At 38.2% G+C, this 23,362-nt stretch overlaps 2 protein-coding genes across 17 annotated transcripts in view; one reads left to right on the plus strand and one right to left on the minus strand.

The window, feature by feature from the left end:
- The window catches only part of golga2 (golgin A2), a 20,810-nt gene extending 13,724 nt beyond the window's left edge, over positions 1–7,086 (plus strand). For 5 of the 6 annotated variants that reach the window (XM_015392561.1, XM_015392587.1, XM_015392595.1 and 2 more), the window contains 8 exons: positions 446–670; positions 964–1,063; positions 3,192–3,283; positions 3,384–3,597; positions 3,759–3,932; positions 4,015–4,121; positions 4,362–4,551; positions 5,214–7,086. In XM_015392561.1, coding sequence (XP_015248047.1) covers positions 446–670; positions 964–1,063; positions 3,192–3,283; positions 3,384–3,597; positions 3,759–3,932; positions 4,015–4,121; positions 4,362–4,551; positions 5,214–5,485 — 1,374 coding nt within the window. In that variant the 3' untranslated portion in view covers positions 5,486–7,086. The remainder of the gene's footprint in view (positions 1–445; positions 671–963; positions 1,064–3,191; positions 3,284–3,383; positions 3,598–3,758; positions 3,933–4,014; positions 4,122–4,361; positions 4,552–5,213) is intronic. The other variant, XM_015392570.1, reaches the window with a different exon arrangement.
- A 3,400-nt stretch (positions 7,087–10,486) lies between these two features.
- dnm1 (dynamin 1) overlaps positions 10,487–23,362 on the minus strand; it is a 61,277-nt gene continuing 48,401 nt past the window's right edge. For 6 of the 11 annotated variants that reach the window (XM_015392377.1, XM_015392361.1, XM_015392327.1 and 3 more), the window contains 7 exons: positions 21,077–21,186; positions 17,544–17,655; positions 17,325–17,339; positions 16,648–16,818; positions 16,328–16,569; positions 15,792–15,995; positions 10,487–13,587 (listed from right to left, as the gene is read on the minus strand). In XM_015392377.1, the coding sequence (XP_015247863.1) occupies positions 13,557–13,587; positions 15,792–15,995; positions 16,328–16,569; positions 16,648–16,818; positions 17,325–17,339; positions 17,544–17,655; positions 21,077–21,186 (885 nt within the window). In that variant the 3' untranslated portion in view covers positions 10,487–13,556. Of the gene's footprint in view, positions 13,588–15,637; positions 15,675–15,787; positions 15,996–16,327; positions 16,570–16,647; positions 16,819–17,324; positions 17,340–17,543; positions 17,656–21,076; positions 21,187–23,362 lie in introns of those variants that run through there. The other 5 variants (XM_015392336.1, XM_015392403.1, XM_015392393.1 and 2 more) reach the window with 3 other exon arrangements.

Consider the following 23,362-nt stretch of genomic DNA (forward strand, 5'->3'; position numbering starts at 1 on the left):
AAAAAAAAAAAAAAAGAAACCATCTTTGCTTTTCTTGTTTTCATTGAGGATAAAACTACTAGGTCACATTTGAAATGTATTGTAAAATTAATTGAAAGATTTTGATCGTTTTAATGCTGATAATGTTTTGGTTTATTGGAATAACCACTTAATATATTTCTACACATGATGGTAAATAATATAAGAATGCAAGGTAAAATTGGAATGTTTAAAAGAAAAATGAGTTTTCAAATTCTTCTTTGCATTTAACAGCAGTTAGAAAATACAAAAGTTTTTTTTGTCTGCGTGCCAATATTTCATCAGTTATACATTTTTTTCTTTTAGCAAACATATTTTAAAATAAAAAATTACAAAATTTTCTAGCATTGAATTAAATGGTTTTACTAGGACGATAATAATTGGCTGCTTTATGCATTAATGTCCATTTGTCTGTTGTCGCCTCCAGCTGGAGCTGAAATGCCAGGAGACTCAGGGCGCGATAGAGCAGAGGGACCAGGTGGTGGCCCATCTGCAGCAGTACTATGCTGCCTACCAAGCCCTCGCTGCAGAGAGGGAACAGCTCCACCAACAGTATCTGCAGCAGACCCAGCTCATGGACCGGCTGCAGCATGATGAAAGTCATGGCCGTGCACAGCTGGACGTCAGCCAGAATCAGCTCAAACAAGCAGAGGTGTGTACGGACACGGCATCCTCCCGAATGATTTTACTCGGTCGGTAGCCAGACGTTATACAAAGCAGGATTTTATTTGATTTATAAATAGCTGCTTTTAGTTGAGAGGCTAAACTGATACATAAAATGCTAAATATGTCTAAAAATATGTCGTGTTTAAAACTGTGACTTATAAACACAGCTTGTACTTAATGCCAGATTTAATTCATGTCCGTGCCTTATGTCTTTTCCTGTTGCACAAACGGTAAGAAGCTTTTTCGTTGTTTTAAGTTACCTTCTGTCTCTTTTTGTAGGAACATTTGGCTCAGCTGGTTAGAGACAATGAGCAGCTGAAGACCGAGATAAAAGAGTTGATTAATAGTTCAGCACTTCTCACAACATCTAGAGACCAGGGTAAGGGTTTTGTATTTTCTGTATTAATTTTTTGTTACACATCTTTGATGTTTTTTTTTCATCTCAAGTTTCTTCTTGAAATCCGGAAAGAAAATGCTGGAACCTTCAATAGGATGATAATCCCATGCATATTTCAGATTCCACAATGACTTTGTTTCAGAACATTGGAACAAATAATCTTGTTAAACTTAAGTCAGGCATACACTGTGCAATTTTTTTTTCAATCGTTGCACACAGCTACAGCTCACACTGTTCACAGCTCATAATGTATGTGCACAATGACGCTCTAATGCGAGCTACCTGCTCACACTGTACGTCTAAAAACCACATCGGACTCTGCTCCACAGTGAGATGCCACTACTCTGACTCGTCTATCCAGAAGCCAAATCAGTAGAACAGGGATATGAAGCTCACTAGAGTGAACTGCGCTGCCTTGGCAATTTGTGCAATTTTGTGCTGAAAGTCCTAAAAAGAAAAGGCGACGACGTAATTGGACAAAGACATTGCTGAGCACACGTAGTTACGACAGTCTCTCAATTTTACAGAAAGATTTCCATTTCACTCGCACCACCGCCATGCTTTTGTGTTTACATCTGAGAGGAAGAAGGAAAACAAGAATCCTTCTTTGCAGATGATCACTGAGCAATTTGCCCACGACGGTCAGGAATCCTGATCGGGAAGTGGTCGCGAGAAGCTGACCGCCCCTCGTTACCCCCTTTACACTATACAACACATGATTAGGCTGAAAGTCGGCCCAATCGGAAAATTCTCGCATGACTGGAAAGTCGCCCTGAAAAGGGCAAAATATCGCAGTGTATGCCTGGTTAAAAATTTCATGAGCATCAAAATGGTATAACATATGTCCATGGGTTAAAAACAATACAAGTAAAAGTCTTAAAGTAGTGTGGGAAAGAGATCTGGGTTGCACTTTTGAAGATGGAATATGGGAATCTATTGTTTCTGAAAGCGGGCATTATATAAGAGAGGCCAAAGGGAAATTTATTCAATATAAAATTTTGAACAGGTATTATCTTACACCAGTAAGACTGCATAAGATGGGTATTAGCAAAGATGACTTATGCTGGAAATGCCAAAGAGCAAGAGGCACATTGCTGCATACTTTGTGGGAATGTCCGCTGATTTCTCCAATATGGAATAGTGTTATAAAATACATGGAGGGATGGTTAAAGAGTAAACTGCCCATTTCACCAAGACTGTGCCTGTTGGGGGACAGAGGTTTGGTCCCAGGTGTCCATAAAGCAGCTTTCAGAGTACTGAACACTGGATTTGTTACCTGTGCCCGTCTCATTTTGACTCTATGGAGGATACCACAGACTGCAGCTTTCAAGACATGGAGAGAGAGAATGACTGAAAATACAGCCTGTGAGAAAATGCTTGGAAGACTGAACAACTACTCTGAGGCTGTAACAGAAGAATGGGACAGTTTTAGTGCCTATGTTTCTACTACATTGCAACAGTGATAACTTGGAACAACATTTAGGTTGCGTTCGCATTTACACATAAACATACTAAATTAAGGAGTACCAAATTCTGATCTGAACCTGGAAAAGACCAGGACCGGTCAAGCTAAACGGGACTTAATTAGGTGTCCAGTCTGTATTTAATTGGGTGGAAACCAGGACAACGTGTGATGGATGTGAACGCCGCTTTACAATCAACAATGTTTACCTGACTGGTTTTGTTTTGTTTTTTTTTTTGTTGTTGTTGTTTTGTTTGTTGTTCTTGTTATATGTTCATAAAACAAAATAAAAACTTTAATTACAAAAAAAAAAAAAAATTTCATGGAGCATCTGAGGCATTTCAAACTTATTTTTTCTGTATATGTCTACCTTTGTAAACACTCCTAAAAGCTGGTGTCTTGCTTTTAGTCACCATTGCATTAGGTTGAAAAATGGAAGAAATTCATTTAATATTTGTGGTGCAGGATTTTAGATGAGTATTTGACCCCCTATAAACTAGGTAGTGCAATTTCTTTAAAGGTGATCATCTGATCTAAATCTGCTGCTTCACACAAATGAGAGGCAGACGGTTGAAACTGACTTTGACATAAAATATGGTAAATTTATACTAAGTTGTTGGAATTGTTCTGCTCTATTGTCTTCTTTAGGAGATGGTGTGGAAAGCCAGTCAGTGAAGGACAGTCCCATAAAGTCCTCTTCCATAGTTATCCCAGAGGACTTTGAGAGCCAGAAAGAGATGGTAGGTAAAAAGATCAAAGTTATTCGGTGCCTAGCCTGATTGATATGGTGTGATGATGTAATGATGTCCTGTTTTCCACACTTTTCCATTGTTCCAACAGGAGGATTTTATCCGTGGGGCTTTGTCTCAGTTAGAAGCAGAGCGGGATGAAGCTAGAAGGCAGCTGGAGGAGGAGCACAGGCTGCACATGGCAGCCCGGCAGCAGGCATCAGTGGCTTTTAGGCTTGAGCAGCAACAACACAACTACAGAGCTGCTCATGAGGATGACCATCAGCATAATGAGAGGCAGGACCAACACAGTCATGAGCATTCAGGTCAGCACAACAGAATGGTCTACAGATTAGGCTCTGCTTTTTTTTTTTATTGAAGGACCATGTTAAGTCTTTCTGGAATTGATTTCACCTGCTGGTTTTCTCATGATGTTATATGATGCTATGTTTGGTCAATGTGTAAACTTTCAATATCCATTGTGCAGATTGTTCAACAGAAGGAGGCGTGCCGGTTGAGGTTCATCAGGCGCTGCAAGCGGCCATGGAGAAGCTGCAGCAGCGGTTCACGTCCCTCATGCAGGAGAAAGCTGACCTGAAGGAGCGGGTGGAGGAGCTGGAGCACCGCTGCATCCAACTCTCTGGGGAGACCGACACTATTGGTAAGCACTTTAATTATTTTCCTATGAAATAGTTATGGTTCATGAATTTATTTATTTATTTTTGATCATTTCTACTATGAAGGCGAATACATTGCCTTGTACCAAAGTCAGCGTGCCATAATGAAGCAGAAGCACCAGGAGAAGGAGCAGTATATCAACATGCTGGCCCAGGACAAGGAGGAGATGAAGGTTCTGTATTCACACATATTCTGATATAAAATATCAGATATATAAACCTTTAACTACAACAAAACAGCATAGAAATGCCTGAAGACATTTTTAAAGGTCAACAACTGTACTTTAGAATTAAAAGCAGGAGCTCATCTTTTATCAAAATGAATTCAACCCTGTTAGTAGTAGAGATGCAATATCTTTGCAACATACTGATTTTTTTTTTTCTGTAATGTTTTGTCTCATTTTTGCCATCAGGCCAAACTGGCAGAGCTTCAGGATCTGGTCATGAGGCTTGTGGCCGAGAGGAACGACTGGTACAGTCGTTACACCGGAGCTGTAGCCAGCATGGGAACGGCGAACCCTGACCTGCTTCCTGTTGGAGGGGAGCATTCATCCTTGCAGCTGCAAGCTAATAACCATGAGCTAAATGCTGTTGATGGAGAAGGTAAGCTCAAGATGAACCAAATCATAAATGAATGCAGTAGCAGTAACTTTGCAATTTCTTGCTCAGTGGGGGTAACCGATGTGTAACCACACATCACTTCACCTGATTATGAATGTTTTAACTCATTATAATTAAACAATACCGTATTGTTGCTCATAAATGAAAATCTAAATGGTCCAAGAATGTAGATGCTTTCTTTTTCTGTGTGTCCATATTCCCAAATGAAATGTGTTCCAAGGCTAAAACAGCAGCTTGGCTGTAGTATTTACAGCATCCTTGTGATGTAATGGAGTTGACTTTAGGTCAGTTTGCTTCTTCAGTAACTACCCTGATCCTCAAGATGCAATTTTATTTTTTTTATTTTTTATACAGCTGCTTTTTGTTACTTAAACTGCATTACAAAATGACAAAATATAAAGGGAGTAATATTAGCAGCATATATTTTTGTTGCATTATCCTGAACAGACAGTACTTCCTCCTGTTGAAAATAATTCCTTTACTTCTTAATTATCTTTGCTTTCGAAACTCTTTATTGGTACTTTGATTTGAGATGTCCAGACTGTCTGGTGAGAACCAGCTTAGGTTAAATTCAATCTATGTTTTTATTTGATGTGTGTTCTGATCAACTTCATCATCTAAACTTAAATTGTTTTTTTTGACAGCAGAAGCCATAGAAATCAGCCCACAATCAGAGTCTCTACACCGCCTGGAAGCTTCTCCATCCCAAACATTACCATCTACTTCTGCTCAGACTGACACCAAACCCCTGGTGCCCAGAGAGGACGGCACAGCCCAACAAATAATGCAGCTTCTCCAGGAGATCCAGAACCCCCAAGGAGCTCCACGAGCCCCGCCCTTCCTAGGAGAAAACCCCTGCATCCCTTTCTTTTATCGGCCCGACGAACAGGATGAAGTGAAGATCCTGGTGGTGTGAGGCTTTAGTCTTTGTAGCTTGATGAACATATTTACACATCTTAAGAAGTTTGACACTTTAAAATCTGGTCGTTGATAGAAGGCTGACCCAGTTCCACTGAAATAGCTCCTCTTTGTTTGTTTTTTCTCATTTTGTTGTGTCCCACACACACACACTCATCTCATTCGTGCAATATCAGGGCCAGACATTCTGCCTTTTTTTCTGGTACAGCACTTAACTATCTACTAAAGATGAGCTGCTGTTGTGCCCATATTTAGGATTCACTGTACACATGCCAAAAAGAGCATCGGCTTTGAATGTAATAACCCTGAGTATTTAAATCCTTGGAGAAAGGTGCAGAGAAAAGGACAGCAGGTTGGCTGGATTCATAGAAACTGCAGGGAGAGGTTAAGTAGATCGTTGCACAGGAAACTTTATGTCCCGTTCAGCTGTGAAGTGATGAGCTTGCTAGGTTACACAGTGAAGTTCAGGAAGGTGAAAAGGGCGTTCCTGATTGGTACCATTTCTAAAACTACATCATTTGTTTCCTACTTTAAACACTGAAAATGACTCTTGTTTGTACATTGCATTATTATATTAATACTTGTGATTTTTTTTTTTTGTGTTGTTTTAAACATGTGATTAGACTGAGAGAAGTCAACGGCATTACAAACTGCTGAATGATTCTATAAAATATGGGCATAGATGCAATTGAAAGACCCCATGAAGTTTAAAAATATAAGAGTTGATTTAAAAGTGTTGAACACACAAGTGTTCAAAGCTGTCACTTCAAGCTTGGCTTGCTGTGCAGCACCTTTATTCCCAAAATGTTTCTTTGAATTGGTTTTACTTTGATAGACACTGATATATCACAGCATGTGTATTTAGCCTATTGGTTTGTTCCACCACAGGCATCTTTCACATTCCTGCCACTCCCTTCTCTTCCTCAACTTCTCGTCGAGAACTAAAACATTTTCATGGGGTCTAAATGTTTGGGACACTATTCTTCAGAGCCTGTTATTTTCTGTTACGTTTATGTGTTGATTAACATATCAGATGACTCGATAAACACCTTTAACAACTGGAATGGGTGAGTTTTTGCTTGGAATGCGGATTTCATTTTCCTAGCCAAAAGTGCATCTCTTCTTTTTTTTTTTTTTTGTAAAGTTTTGTCAGATTATACAAATATGATTGCACTAAAACTGTACAAAACTTCCCATTGCCCCCTGTGGGGTTATAGTGGGACATAGTTTCAGTGTGGTGGGGGTCCTATGAAGCTTCACACTCATGCTGAGGATTCCCCTGATTATAGTTGTCAGTGTCTTCTCTGGTGGACTTGGATTATTGACATGGGTTTAGATAAAACAGCTTAAAGGAACCTTTACCTTAAAAAAAGTTATTTTACTCAATTTCTGGACCAGTTGGGTAAAGAGGAAATATGCAATCCTTGTGAAAGTAGGGTTCACATTTTCACAGTCTGGCTAATAGCTTGTGATTTTCTTTATTTCTTTTAGGGTATTTTTGTTTTAAATTGGAATCAAATGTAATGTATAAAGAATCAGACCATAAAGTAGTTGCGCAGAATTTGTCACTTTTTGCACACTGAACAAAAAAAAAAAAAAGATCAGTAATCTAAAAACTGGGTTACAGAAAATATAAGAAGCGCCCACAGTAAATTACAACCATCTTTTAAGCACCTTTTACTCTTAACCCATTAAAATTCCTTTTTTTTTTCCCCCTTGGAAGGTTTAAAAAATTCCCCTTTTTTTTTTTCCAAAAACTTTTTTTTTTTTGTCAGACTGAGAAAACAAATCAAAACCAAACCTGCTTTCTTTTCAAGCTGTGTAAAATCAGCAGTGTGGATAAAATAAATTCCTAATTTACTGTTTAAGGTTAACACCAAGTAAAACATTTACTGTCTTTACTGTAAAAGGGGTGTTGTGTAAATACTGTAACTGTGTAATATATTGTATATTCATTTTGCCTGATGCGGGGGGATCTGCTTTGCCTCAATAACTGGCTGTATGGATGGTATGTATGTTGGTGCAGAGTACAGATGTTGACAGTTACTGACTGGCTGTGGTTTATTACAAAGATCAATTATACAATAAACTATATTTATTTGGATTAAGTTAGTATGTCATCTAATCAGTTTTATTATAAACTTGAAGTGAGTTTAGGATGAAGGATCGCAGAGCAAAGCTGATTTGAGTGCTGCTTCAACACAAGCTGTTCTCTCTCAATACTTTCCCGAATAAAACTGATTGAGCAACTCAGGCTGTCTGGACTTTTTGTTGAGATTGTCCAAATTGTTCTGAATTAGATATGTGCAAATAATAAAATAACATTTAAAAACACTAAATAGCTCTTGCTTCTTTTACAACATCAAAAATATTTCTGGTGGGACAAATATATATATTTTTTTCTAAATCAGAAATATGCACAGATAGACTAGGTGGTGCTAGAGCACCTGCCCTTTTCCCCTCTGGACAAAAGAGTGCCCTCCTTTTTTTGTTTTTTTTTTACTTTTTTTTCTTGTCTTTGGCCCAAAATACCATTTATGAATTTCAAAGCCTATCACACCCGAAATCTACATTTTTGTAATTATGCTCTATGCACATACATCATGTAACACCACAATAGAACCTTACCCTGGTAATGTGCTAGCTAAGTGTCCGGGTAACTAAACAAGCGTTATTTCACCAAGTTCAAAAGTTCACAGCATAACATCTTACATCGCCTCTACCAGGCACCAAGTAGCGATTTAAAAGGCAACTCTGTAACTTAAAGGTACAGCAGAGGATTTTCCTTTTCTGGGTGGATCATCTAAATAAGTGGTCCTCCTAATTGTCAATCATTCTGGTGATATGTTTAGGTAAGGCCGTCCAACGTGCTCAGCCCCAGTTAGCTATCTTTTTCTGTGCATGCGCACTTTCAGCCGCATATCTGTGGTGAGCTACAGTTTCAGACAGTCATTGAAGCTCACCTTTCTCACAGCGGTTCTTTGAAAATGGCAGAGGATTGTAAGAGAAAAAGTGTCTACAAAGTGAATAAGAAGAAAAGGGCCTCAGAAGAGCCAGATATAACTCAGAATGCTTTGCGTGGAGAGACCTCCTCGCAAAGCATTATGAGATTTGCTTTCACAGCTGCCCGTTGTCGCCAAAGATTGTCGCTACCCGACAGTGGCGACTAATAAAGATGGCGCAGGCACCGCACATTGGAGGAGGAGTTCTATGACCAACGGGTAGCAAAAAGTAGTGATCATCGGTCTGAACGGTCAGTAAACTGATTTGGCTATAAAGTCAGCTATATACAGTAGTCCCCGCTCTATTTAGTGATTGAGGGATTTGGGGGTTAGAGCGAAGCTATGAGAACTTTTAAACAGAGCGTGCATGAGGAGATATGGGCTCGTGCATGCTCCTGCACACATTTAAATGGCGTTCCCTCTCAGGAGCAGGTACAGGGTTGTGCATGTGCATGTGCATATTTTTTTTTTTTTTTAAGTGGAGAGGGCAGGTCATTTCAAAAATATGTGAAAATCCTCCACAATACCTTTAAAGTATCTGAGATGTAATTATTGATTTGCTATAATGGTCCAAGTCAGGGACTCCCTGATGACATCTTTTTGCCTTTTTTATACAACTACAGCACAGGGGTTACCTTTTGTCTGTTAAACATTTCATTTAAAAGCAAACATAAGACTAAATGATTACAATTTGTAAAAATAACTTTAATACAATTCTATTTAGTGAAAGTGGGGCGTGTAGATAAAGCTGCATTTCCAATTTCTTTGTTTCTCTTTGCCTACAAAAAAAATGACCTGAAAATATGTAACATTTTCTGAAAATAACTATTTGGCCCTAATCTGAACAGGGAAGATGATTTGTCAGTGGAATGAAATTTTTTTATCTTAAAAAAGATTATTATATATTATGCACTTGAAATAAAAAAAAATAGTTAGGTTTTTTTCATATTTTAAATGTAAATCTTATATTATTTGTAAATTGTCATAAATACCCAAAAAAAGTTAAAGTTATTCTGGAATCCTGGGCTTTATATTAGCAGATTTGAATTGGTATTTAAGTGACACCAATGTGGCATTTCTATCTATGGACTGCGGAGGATCGTTAAAACAGCAGCATCAGACGGTGTTTGGCTTTTGGGGGCTTCATGCGACATTTAAGGTGCCCCTTTTCCAACCTGAGCACCTAATCCCAAAAATGTCTGTGCGCGCCACTGTTCTAAATCCTTTTGGAAATGTTTCCTAAAGGCACATCTTTGAAGAATGTCATGTTAAAATATGCTTGTGTGGGTTTTATTTTAAAAAGCAAAAAATGAAACTTAAAATTATTCACAACCTAAATGTTTTCTGAATTAAATTCATATCAATATTTGATCATTTGATTTTTCCTAATGCAAATCTAACTAATTTAATTTTGTTCTGTTTTTACTATGAATAGCTTCGTAATAATTTAACTAAAGTGCCAAATAAGTTAACCTGCATGTTTTTACATTTTTTTAAGGTAAAAAAGAAAAGAGCAAACATTACAGCACACAGAGGTCTTTATTGTGTTTTAATGTTACAGCTTCTTCCACATCAGCAGATGTGAGAGGCAAGATTTTTCCTCAGTGGAAGTTCACACAATCACATCGCAAATTTGACTTTATGAACTCAAAGGAAAAGAAACATGAAACAAATACACCCCTCCCTGATACATGCAAAAGTATCAAACAACCTGCAACCATCCATTTACAGCACAATATTTTTATTTTCCTTTTAGCTTTTCAAGTATTTCATTATGCTTACTTGCTTTAGTTCAATATTCAGATGCTTCACACAATGCAAACTACGGTAAATAATCTAAACAAAAAGGAATATATAATCTAATCAGATGCACCACATGTACATATATTAACACATTAAGAAATAAACTTTTAACTTAGATAAATAAGATATGATTTGATATGCAGGCTTTGCAGATGTGGAGATCAAGGATGCACAGACAGGTGTAGTGTTTTTTCCTTTAGTAGTAATGATTTAAACAATGATCTCAGGGTGAAAATGAGGATTTTTCTTGTAAGGCTAGTGGGTCGTTTCCAGGGATCAAAATACAACATGAAACACTGACAGCAGTGGTCAGTGGTGGGTAAAGAAGAAATGAAAAGGTGGTTTGTGCTCAGCAATGTGAGGCTCAACACAAGGAGTGGTACGTTTATGCATAGACTGGGATAGTTCATGTTCTCACTCACCCCCGTGACCACTGAGAGAAAATAGAGCAGAAAAAAAGGAGAAGAAGAATATGATCAAGTAGAATAAACCTTCAGGTATTTTCCTGTTTATTAAAACATTGGACATAACTGGATAAACTGAATTGGAGGTAAATGGCTATCCTTTCTATTTACAAAACACAATGTGTTGAGACTAACAGTCTAAAGAAACTACTCAGGCTAAAAAGTATATTTTTGTGGATTCAACATTTCTGGTTTCTTGTGGGACTGGTGAGATCCACAGAACCACCTGTACTGTTATACTAGTAGACTTTCAAAAGTATTCAGCCCTCTTGAGTCTGTTTTTATTGGAGTGCAATCACAACCTTCAGTTTATTTTAATGGGATTCTATGAGTTGAACCAATAAAAAAGCAAAAATGGTTTTCAAACCTTTTCTACAAATATTAAATTAGAGTGTGGCATTCGTATTTAATTAAATACATCTCGATGAAATTGAATTCTAGGGAAACTGTTTAGATAGGATAATTTGTTTGGGATGTTCTAGTCGTAGACTTTAAAAATCTGGCTTTCATGAAAGAGAGGCAAAAAGATAGCTGTAAGAAGTTCAGTTTCCAGTTTATCCCAAGCAATGTAGGGCAACATTTCTCAAAATCCTGTCTTTATGGCCCAGAATGTAATGTTTTTAAACTACTGTACCCTAGGTGCCCAAAAAGGCACTGCCGCAGATTCTTCCCGGCTGCTGTTAAATTTTATAATCTCCATTCCAAGTGAGTGTTAGCCTCACCGTTCTGATCTGATCTGTGCTTATTAATTCTTATATTTGTTTAGTTTCTACCTGCTCTATAAGAGTTTTCTATATCCATACTGTTATATGCACAGTCATTTATTTCTTTAAAAAGGGTGCTGTTTTTTTTCCCTGAGAATCGCATTTTTTGTAATAATATTTGTCAGTGTTGTACTTTCCTGGGATTTTTTTTTTACCCTTTGCTGTACAGTCCATTTTTCAACTTCTTTAAAATGTAGTTATTTTTCTTTTTTTTCTTTAGCCTTGCCTGTAGCTGTATGATCTCATCTGGAATTTGCTTTGCCACTGACACGCCTCAATTCCCCACTGTGAATTAGAGCATTTCTTTGCTATTGTATGTTTCTCTGTTTTGTTCCTGCACTAATTTCAGTGATTGCATTATCTCAATAGCATGCCATCAAGGGAAACAGAAGCAGCAGCAGGAAAACCCCTAAAACATGTAAGAATTCAGCTCCTAAGAACCAGTGATGGGGATGTCATGTAGGAGACAAAGCAAACATTTAGGACAAGATGTTCTGGTCAGATTCGACATGAATTAAAAGTTGTGGCAAGATGACACATCAGGTGAAAAAACATGAACACCTTGAAACATGGTGTTGGTGGAATCATACTGAGGGGATGCTTTACCCCTAAATAACTTAAAATGGTCCTTGTGATGTAATTCCAATAAAACACACTGAAGTTTGCGATTGCATTTGACAAAGGGTGCATAAACACACCGCCTCTACAGAATTAAGCAGCATCAATGACGTCTTAATAAGGAGAGGAACAAAGAAAGGAAAAGCAGGTATATAAGAAGGATTTGTCATTAAAGGACTGAAAAGCCCTGGTTTTTTTTTTTTGCATAGGTTGTTTGAAAGCACAGCAGTTTAAGAGGATGCAGTAATGATGTTTGATGGGAACAACACTTAGACTGAAGGTTGCAACTGGCTAAATAAGTAATCAGAGGGTCCATTAGATGTTTCTGCCTTCTGTTTTACAGCAGTGGAGGAGAGAAAAACACGATAGAAGGGAAAGACGAAGAAGCTTTTTTCCATTTAGTTTTTTGAGACTGAAGAATCCAGAGGTCATCCTCTTCTTCATCTGAGTGAAAAGTGTTGAATAGGTGGTGCTGTCCTTTTTCCAGTTTTGGATGGTGGAAAGGACGGATTAGCTTTAAAAAAGAGAAAGGAATAATGGAGACTACCAATGCTTAATTTAAAAGCTGAACAGTGGCTGGATGCTTTTTAGGAGACTTGTTTCATCAACTGTTCATGGGACATAAGGTGTGAAACCAGAGCTTATTTGGCAGAATGGAGGTCAAAGAAAACTTCCCTTAACATTAAAAGAGAGAAATCCAGGAGAAAAGGTGAAAGAGACTATAGAAAACACACTGAGATTGTTTCCTCGCTTGAGTACAAATTAAAAGCTTAAGATAGCAATAAACCAAAAACAATCTAGCCTGAATTCATTTTGCACCACCGAGTTGTGAATTTTGCAGAGATAACAATTTTTTCTCTTGAGATTAAATGAAGATTTAACAAGATCAGAACATCTACATGCTCACTAATATAATATCTATGTTGAACAAGTTACCTGGTACTTCTATATCCTGAAAAAGGATTCTGCTGCTGTTTTATTTCTATATGTTACCCTGTTCAAAACATTTTTCAGGTGAAGCATTTCTTTTAAAAAACATGAGTAAACCAATGCTAATTCAGGAAAAATGATCAGGCTTAGCTTCATGCTTACTTTGCAAATGTTTGCCCCTCTAGATATAAGAAGATGGAAACATTATGCCATGAATTTCCTTGGATATACAATACATTGATTCAGTTGTCTAATATGGTTCACCTCATGGTGTCTATAGTTAAATTATGAGGAACAAACTTGTATGTAAGTCATGCTTTCAAGTATTTCACTTCTCTGTGTGGAAACAGAGGTACAGGGTAAGAGGGGGTGTAGTGGAGAGGCGGGAGGGTCAGGAGACGACAGAAAGGTGGCGCTGTTGTCCGTAGCAACTCTCATCCAGAGGGTGGGAAACGACAGATGAAGGAGGGAGGAAGGAACTCTGAGGTCTAGTGTGTTGGAGAAGGCGGGGGTCTCCGACTGGCATGGACAAACAGAGACATGATGACAAGAAGAAAGGTCAGATTATTCTACAGGAAGGGGGCTTTATTGTTTTGTTGCTTTGTTTTTTTTAAATAGGCACCCAATGTCCATTTTTGAATGGACAACAGATGTATAAAAGCACAAAACCTTTACTGACCCACACAACCATCAACAGCTTTCACTCCCCTTCGACTATGTTGCATTTTGTGCTGCTACAACCGTGACTTTTATTCAAATATTTGTAAAACTTGCTGTGACGACCAGAACAAAGAACATAACTGTCAAGTAGAAGCTGAGGCTTTTATTAAGCACTTAATAAAAATAAAAAAAAATATTAAGCCTGTATTGTATCGAATTTCTGCTCTTTTTTAATTCAGCTGTTCTAATAAAAAGTATGGATCATTTCCCCGACCAAAAACAGCTGTCCACCGTGCTGCCAAGAGACCAAAGTTAACTCTGGAGGAGCAGCTAAGATTCACATCTTAACTAAGAAAACCTATTGACATTAGCTGTGCAGTCCCATGCAGTGACGAGAAGAAAGCATGTGCTAAAAGAAAGGACACCAAAACTGAACTGTTATGAAAAGCTAACCCTGAACACATAACGGCATCTGTCAACATAGAGTGGCTGCATCATGCTGTGTGGATTTCATTTTAGCAGTAACAGGAGAGGCTGAAAGATTTGGGGGATCTTTCTTTCATATCCATGTGTTAAAATTATCCAAATTTCAGCCCTAAAACCAATGGAAAACCAGACGCAAGGTGTTAACTCTGATGCTCACAGATGCTCTCCCTCCAATATGAAGAATGGACATATCTAGTCTCTAGATGGGTAAAAGTGATAAACACAAAATTAAAAATAAATACATCTAGATTTTCAAGTTGTCATCTATATAACTACTTTCTACTCAACAATTGTGTTGATCCATCACATCAAATGTCCATAAAACAGAAGTTTGGGGTTGTAACGTGACAAAATGTGGAAAGTTTAAATGGCTGTACATTCATTTTCACAAAACTTTATTTTGTGATTTTGACATGACAACACATGTAAGTACTACCAACATTACAGAGTTATCAGACTCTGTCAATGTGGAAACAAAGCACACCATTTAGGCCTAAATGTGAGGGCAAATGAAGAGGCTGCCCCTGCATATCCAGCTAAATACAGCTCAGTTTTCTAAAACCAACAGAGACGTACCAAAGGACCGGTGGAATGTTACAACCAAAAGTGATGGATCTTTAAAACAAATTATTCAATTGTTCCTGTGCACAAAAAAAACCCTACAAAAAGCAGGCATGCATTGTTATAAGAGGACAACGATTACAAAGATAAATGTCATGCAACAAAAAGATGGAATCCAAGGTGTTTTAGAGGATTCTGGTCATGATGAGGACCACAGTGGCACACAATATCCAACATACCTAAAAAAAAAATAGCTAGTCCTCATTGGTCAGTGATAGTGATTCTGCAGAAGGAACAATAGTGACGTGTGTAACAGAAATGTAGTGGGGAAAGAGGGGGAAAGAGAGAGAGGAGCAGGGGGGACACAGAAGAAGTGCAAACAGTTACAGTGAAGGTGGAAGGCCAGTGTTGCATGTGCTCAGCTCTCTTTAGCAATACGTTTGTGCTTAATAGCCATAGTGAGATAATTTAATTTATTTGCAAAATTGGTTTAATTTTGTTTTGTTTTTTTTCCAAAGAGAGCTTTACACAGAGACTCAAGCTTCTGACTTTAGCTTATAAAACACAAAAGGATAGAGAGCAAAGAAATATACAAGGATAACAGCAGCAGAGATGCATAGAGTCAATTTACTATTGGGATGCAGGATGGGTAAAAATAATGAGATGCTTGAGAGTTGAAGTTAATGAAAAAATAATGTATGTCATATGTTTAGTGCGAGACACCAAAAAGAAGTCAGATGTTCACCTAATTATAAAAACAAGGGGAATAAAATCTAGTTGATACCACTTTGATTTGATCTATTTCAGGATTTCTAGCAATCTTCTAACCAGCTACTCTCTATTACAATCTAGTTCCATTTACCTCCTTTTTCCCTTCATCCAGGCATCTTCACATTCCCCTGACATGAAATATCATAAAGTATGGTTTGAATATTTAAATTGCTTCTGAAATTTGCTACATGTTTCCATTTCAAGAGCTTTGCTGGTTTTAAAGGGTTTCTCCTGGTTTTACTCACCTTGGCACACTGGGGGGCGCACGGTTAGGTCGAGAGGGCACACTGGGCGGTGGGCCGCTGTGAGGATCTGGGGATGCCCCGGGGCGAGATGGTAAAGGGGGTCCCCCAGCAGGAGGAGGCCCAGGCGGGGGTCCACGGGAGCCTGGGCGAGCTGGAGGACCTGGTGGAGCCCTGCGGTTAGGAGTTGGACTGGTTGCTGGGGATCTGATGGAGGATAGAATAAAGTGTCTGTCACACCTGCCTACAAATTGGGATTAGTTTAAAGATGATTAAATGATAAAGATTCTTAAAACCGAAATGGTTAAAATGCCAAGAAAAGTTATCTGGATAATTAATTTAAACTTTTCAGGTTGTTCTAATATTCTTGTTTGTTTTTTACTGGAAGAAATTAATTATTTTAATTTTAATTTCTTGTTTCCTTTGCCAAAAAAATGAGCCAATCAGAAAAATTATCTTATTGTTGGATATCAGAGTTTTTAAAGTTGTGTTTTTTTGAGGCCACCCTTTACCTCTAAGTTCATCTATTCATGATATACCTTCCTCCAGAACCGCTCCGTTGGACGGCCAGCCAAGAGTCATCCACAGGAGGTGGCATAGATGTGCTCACAGTGGTCGTACTGATATCGCCAATGATGCTCAGCGCCTCCCGCAGGGCGTGATACATCTTCAGCATCTCATCACGCCGCTGCGCCTGCTCCTGAGACTCCTCCATCAGAGTGTTCTGGTCACCGCATGAGTAAAGCTGAGCCAGGAGCTCAGCATTTATGAAGTCTTTTGTCTACAAAACAAAACAAAGTATGTATTTTATCTGCCACATCTAAATTAGTTTCTTTCCTTTTTTCCCCAGGTGACTCACATTGTTAATCATGAGATGCATCACTGTCTTTGGGATCAGGTCGCGCACGGTTTTGTTGACGATTGCCATGTACGAGTCCACCAGGTTGCGAATTGTCTCCACCTGCCGCTCTAACTGAGGGTCCATGCTGTGCATGAAGTTGTCCGAGCCATTTTCATCACCTCCATCACTCTTTGGAAACAGATTAGAGATGACTAACAGGAAACATGGTGACCTTAAATATTCACATAACTCAGCTAGGACACTGACTGAGTAAAATGTTGAAAAAAACACACCAATAAATCCCATATAATAAGTAACCATTTTTGATGAAAATCCTTGGGAGAATTCATAATTCTCATAATTCCCTAAAATGCCTCAAACATGTGAATATTTGAAGAGGAACTTTTATTGGAGCTCTGTACCATTTAAGATTACAGTCTTTTATTTTCATTAGTTGTTTTGAACATTTAAATAACTTAGGAAGAAACTTATTGTATATAAATTAATTTAACAAAACAGATAACTGTTTTTAATGTCCTGATTTTTATATCTAGAATGTATGTGAAATGTCCTCATTAATACTTAAGATTACTGATTACTGCCAGTTTAACAAATTGAATGAATAAAAAGTTGACCAATTCTCTTAAAAATGTTTTCTAATTGTTGAAAAAAAAAGGGTGGAGAGAATGCCGTACCTTTCCTTCCTTCTCCTACGTGGAGCACAACACCAATGCAAAGACATTAAAAAGGACAGACAACATTTAGGTCATGGCAACAATAAAACCGACAATGAAACTGATACATATTTTTACGAGACTGTATTTGTACAAATGCTGTATGTTTTAAGGGATATCTAGGATTTAATTCATGCCATCAATAAATCAATAAGTCAATAAATAAAAAGATATGCTCACGGTTACTCGCTCAGGATAAACTCCAGCTCTGAGGAAGGAGGCCTTCCATGCATCAACATCTTCCTGGCTCTCACAGGCCAGCTCCAGTTGACGGTAGTCCTTATACACATTTCTATGGAAGTAAAACTGTGGGTCAAAAGATGCTACGCAAGCAGCTACAGAAAAATGAAATCAACCATTTGGATTATTTTTTTTGTTTTGTTTTGTTTGTTTTTTTACAAAATTTGCTTTTCGGATTTATAAAATTTTTGAATTTTTTTTTTGACATCCTTTGTCACTAATTTGTTATGAGGACATTTTTTCTCCTTGTCATATAAATTGCCGCTTTGCAAAAAATGTCATGATCTTGGCACTTATGACTGGCTTAATTTCTCAGTCCTTTCACCTGTCTAACTCTCCCTGGTTTCTTATAACCTCTCATCTGATCCACCTACTCCTGCCTCTATTTAAGGTGCTTGCATCCAGTCATCAGGGCCAGATTATTCTTGTTCTCTCTAGCCATTGGTGAGTGTGTTTTTAGAGTTCCTTGGTGTTTCTGATTTCTCTATCCTGACCTGTTCTGCCTCTCAAGCACTAAGTCTGTCTGGTGAGAGGGTTTTAGCATTAACTTAGTGTTTCTGATTACCTGATCCTGTTCTGCCTCTCAACCACTGAGCCTGCCTGTTCCCATCTGAATGGTTTGCCTGAATTGCCTTTGGACTCCTGGACCTCTGAGCCTGGGGGTTCCTGTTCTGATCAGTTTGCCTGACCCGTCTTCAGACTCCTCCATGTTCTCCCGTTCTGCAGCGTCTGGGACACTATGGGCGGCATCCGCCGCATCTTGTTGCAAGCCTACTGGCTGGATCCTACGTGTTTCTCAGGCTTTGGACTGAACTTTTAAACTGAACTTTTTAATAATCCCATTGTGTGTATTGCCTGAATACTGGGTCCTCTGTTCTGCGCATTGGCAAAAAATACATAGCTGTAAAAAACAAGTTTATTTCCATTTAAATGATGCTAAATTTGTTTAAAAAAAAAGACAAATCCTTTCTGCTATTTCTAAACCAATTTTAGAGCAGCCAATACAATAATGAGGGATGTAAAAAACGTCATCGTTATTGGAGGTAATCCAAAGTGTGAGACTGCATTTACCTACTGCACCTACCTTTAATGTAAAAGTCAATCCACCTGTATATAAGCCATCCTTATTTCTTATTTTTATTTTCTTGTGTGTGATAGATGTACACTTGCACCTTAATCCTTATTTATCTTGATATACTGTATATACCCTGATATACTGTATATATATTGTCTATTCTTAATGCACCTTTTTCCTCCTTGTTTGCACCTTCTTTACTCTTCTTACTATGCCAATATGTGACCAGTGAGTTTCTCCACTGTGAGATCAATAAAGCTCATCTAATCTAATCTAATCATTTTGTAATCCAAGATGTCCGTGCTTACACTAACAAAGTCATAACCTCGGCACAACGTTTGTAGAAATAGCTTTAGTTTCCTGGTTGTGCCAGATGACATAACCTTATTGGTTGGTTTGTCAAAACAAATGCATGTTAAAGTAGCACTCCTCCCTGCATTATCCTTGAGTCATAAGTCCAAACCTTGCATGTGAATAATCTCATACATTTTTACTTAAGCCTCAGTGTGTAGGAAAAGTATGTGTGGGTAACGCCACCTCTGTTCAGTGTTGAAGAGAGCAAAAATGTGCTTGCTGGACATGAAACCCTTTTCCACATCTCGCAGCTTTAGGTTATCCACTGGAAGCATGTACTTCTTTTCCTTCTCCTGCAGGGGGTGAGAGAGGGACACTTTGGTCAGGAAATGGGTGCTTAATGACTGGAAGAATGTATTTTAAAATAAAATTGGTGCTTTAAACCTATACAGTTGTAATAACAACGTTAGACCAGCAGAGACTGCAGTGTTAAGGTTTGTTTTCTTTCTTTTTTTTTTTTTTTNGGTAGTCCTTATACACATTTCTATGGAAGTAAAACTGTGGGTCAAAAGATGCTACGCAAGCAGCTACAGAAAAATGAAATCAACCATTTGGATTATTTTTTTTGTTTTGTTTTGTTTGTTTTTTTACAAAATTTGCTTTTCGGATTTATAAAATTTTTGAATTTTTTTTTTGACATCCTTTGTCACTAATTTGTTATGAGGACATTTTTTCTCCTTGTCATATAAATTGCCGCTTTGCAAAAAATGTCATGATCTTGGCACTTATGACTGGCTTAATTTCTCAGTCCTTTCACCTGTCTAACTCTCCCTGGTTTCTTATAACCTCTCATCTGATCCACCTACTCCTGCCTCTATTCAAGGTGCTTGCATCCAGTCATCAGGGCCAGATTATTCTTGTTCTCTCTAGCCATTGGTGAGTGTGTTTTTAGAGTTCCTTGGTGTTTCTGATTTCTCTATCCTGACCTGTTCTGCCTCTCAAGCACTAAGTCTGTCTGGTGAGAGGGTTTTAGCATTAACTTAGTGTTTCTGATTACCTGATCCTGTTCTGCCTCTCAACCACTGAGCCTGCCTGTTCCCATCTGAATGGTTTGCCTGAATTGCCTTTGGACTCCTGGACCTCTGAGCCTGGGGGTTCCTGTTCTGATCAGTTTGCCTGACCCGTCTTCAGACTCCTCCATTTTCTCCCGTTCTGCAGCGTCTGGGACACTATGGGCGGCATCCGCCGCATCTTGTTGCAAGCCTACTGGCTGGATCCTACGTGTTTCTCAGGCTTTGGACTGAACTTTTAAACTGAACTTTTTAATAATCCCATTGTGTGTATTGCCTGAATACTGGGTCCTCTGTTCTGCGCATTGGCAAAAAATACATAGCTGTAAAAAACAAGTTTATTTCCATTTAAATGATGCTAAATTTGTTTAAAAAAAAAGACAAATCCTTTCTGCTATTTCTAAACCAATTTTAGAGCAGCCAATACAATAATGAGGGATGTAAAAAACGTCATCGTTATTGGAGGTAATCCAAAGTGTGAGACTGCATTTACCTACTGCACCTACCTTTAATGTAAAAGTCAATCCACCTGTATATAAGCCATCCTTATTTCTTATTTTTATTTTCTTGTGTGTGATAGATGTACACTTGCACCTTAATCCTTATTTATCTTGATATACTGTATATACCCTGATATACTGTATATATATTGTCTATTCTTAATGCACCTTTTTCCTCCTTGTTTGCACCTTCTTTACTCTTCTTACTATGCCAATATGTGACCAGTGAGTTTCTCCACTGTGAGATCAATAAAGCTCATCTAATCTAATCTAATCATTTTGTAATCCAAGATGTCCGTGCTTACACTAACAAAGTCATAACCTCGGCACAACGTTTGTAGAAATAGCTTTAGTTTCCTGGTTGTGCCAGATGACATAACCTTATTGGTTGGTTTGTCAAAACAAATGCATGTTAAAGTAGCACTCCTCCCTGCATTATCCTTGAGTCATAAGTCCAAACCTTGCATGTGAATAATCTCATACATTTTTACTTAAGCCTCAGTGTGTAGGAAAAGTATGTGTGGGTAACGCCACCTCTGTTCAGTGTTGAAGAGAGCAAAAATGTGCTTGCTGGACATGAAACCCTTTTCCACATCTCGCAGCTTTAGGTTATCCACTGGAAGCATGTACTTCTTTTCCTTCTCCTGCAGGGGGTGAGAGAGGGACACTTTGGTCAGGAAATGGGTGCTTAATGACTGGAAGAATGTATTTTAAAATAAAATTGGTGCTTTAAACCTATACAGTTGTAATAACAACGTTAGACCAGCAGAGACGGCAGTGTTAAGGTTTGTTTTCTTTCTTTTTTTTTTTTTTTTGAGAAACAAGACATTTAGATTGCACAATTAGCTTTTGAAACATAAAGAGGGAAAATATCCAAAATTAGAGGCTTTATTCTAAGTTCCCAGGATGATGAAATGGAAGAAAAAGACAAAAGAATCTGGTTCTGATTAAGACTTTGCACACACACACATATACAAGGACACACCAGAGACTTAAAATCTCTTGTACTTGTAAATCTGCACCCAACTCTGTGGTATACAAACGCCCAACTATTTATGTATCAGGGAGGCAACCTCAAAGCTAGTCACCTCAGTCCGAGACATGCCGGCTCTCTCTAATTCACACAAATGTTGTGGTTGTGCTCCTCAGGATCTATTGTTGGAAAGTTTGAATGTTTTACTGCACACAGTAAAGTAAGAATTAAAAAAATTGCACTGAAAAAAAGAAGTCAGAGTGAAAGAGTTTCTAAAAACATGTGCTCAATGCACATGCATATGTTGCTTCTCCTATAGTAGTCTCTAAGTAACCTTAAAACCATCTGGAAGGCTAACCGCAGGCGTGCCCTGCCCAACCAAGTGTGAGTGTGTGTTGGTGTCAGAGTAAGAGTGGAGAGATGCAGGGGATTTCATGTGGGACCAAACTCCTTCATCAAAGGACTTATGACCTTTGCAGCCAAATGGTCATATCCCCCTGAAAGCATGTAAAATCTCCACAGAGACACACGTGAGCACATAGAAACACAGATGCATTTGGCATCGCTCCTTGGTGTCTACTACACACACTTACACAAACACAAGTAAGAAAAACAAAACATGCAGTCGTCCCAGACTGCTGAATGCTGACATCATCATTTATGGCATTGGTAAGTACAGCCGCCTTCCCCCCACCCATTCCCCCCCCTTTTTTTTTTATTTCTTTTGGTTCAGCATCTCTCCATCTTGGCTTTCCTAGTTTTTTTATTTTCTTTTCAGTTCCCTTGTTCCCTCTCATTCTTTGGCTTTCCCCTCTCCCGGGGAGTGAGCAGCCTTGGATTGATTCATACATTTTCCTTTCCTCTGGCCAGTAAATTCAAGCAGGAGAACTGGAAAAGAAGGAAGGAGGAGGAGGGTAGAGGACTACTGGGTGTCTAGAGAATGAGGGAAAGTAAAGCGAACTTAAGCAGAGACAGGGAATATCAACTGTTTGGACGTGACGATAGGTGTTACGGATAAACAAGATCTTAAGAAACGTGTGCAGTGTGACGTTATGTGTGCATTTGCATTATAGCAGCAATCAGATAACTATTCCCTCTAACAGTCAGCTAAGTTTTTCAGTCTTTTCCAGTGTTTGTTTAGGGACTGAGTGCTTCCCCATATGTTCCCATAAAATCAGTCAGCATGAGTGGGCAACGGTACAGATTTCAGACATTAAATACTAGCACAGAGGCAAATAAAGCAAAATGCACCAATAAGGAGCGAGATTCTGTCCATGAACACTTTATTTGAACCAAGTCTGCAAAATTTGAAAAAGGAAAAAAATGGTTTACAAATAAAATTCTGATAAGTATGCTGTTCATTTAGACTCCCCCCTCATGGGTCAGTACTTGACAACAGCTCCAAGTCCTTTTGGGTTATGTCTCCACCAACTCAGCACATTTAAAGACTAAAATATTTGTCTACTATTCATTGAATAATAACTTTATTACATTAGATCTGAACTTTGATATTCTGACACATTTCTGTGCAGTGCTGATCTTTTCTGCCTTCTGTTAAAATTGAGGATGTTGAGTTCAGTGTGTTTTTCTCCCACCAAGCAGAACCTTGTTGAATTTTTATGTCAAACTGCATTTGGGACTTTTTTTAGTTATTTTCCAACATTTTAACAATTCTTCTATTTTTGCACAGGACTAATTTGGACAGAACACATAACTGTTTTCCCATTAATAGATTCTCCTACTTAGAGGCCTAACATTTACAGAAGTGGGTAGAGTATCCATAAATTGTACTATAAAAAGGTAATGCCAATTCCTTATATTTCCACTCAAGCAAAAGTAAAAATAGC

Source organism: Cyprinodon variegatus, unplaced genomic scaffold (genome assembly GCF_000732505.1).
Source record: "Cyprinodon variegatus isolate N-32 unplaced genomic scaffold, C_variegatus-1.0 Scaffold23, whole genome shotgun sequence".
NCBI lineage: Eukaryota > Metazoa > Chordata > Actinopteri > Cyprinodontiformes > Cyprinodontidae > Cyprinodon > Cyprinodon variegatus.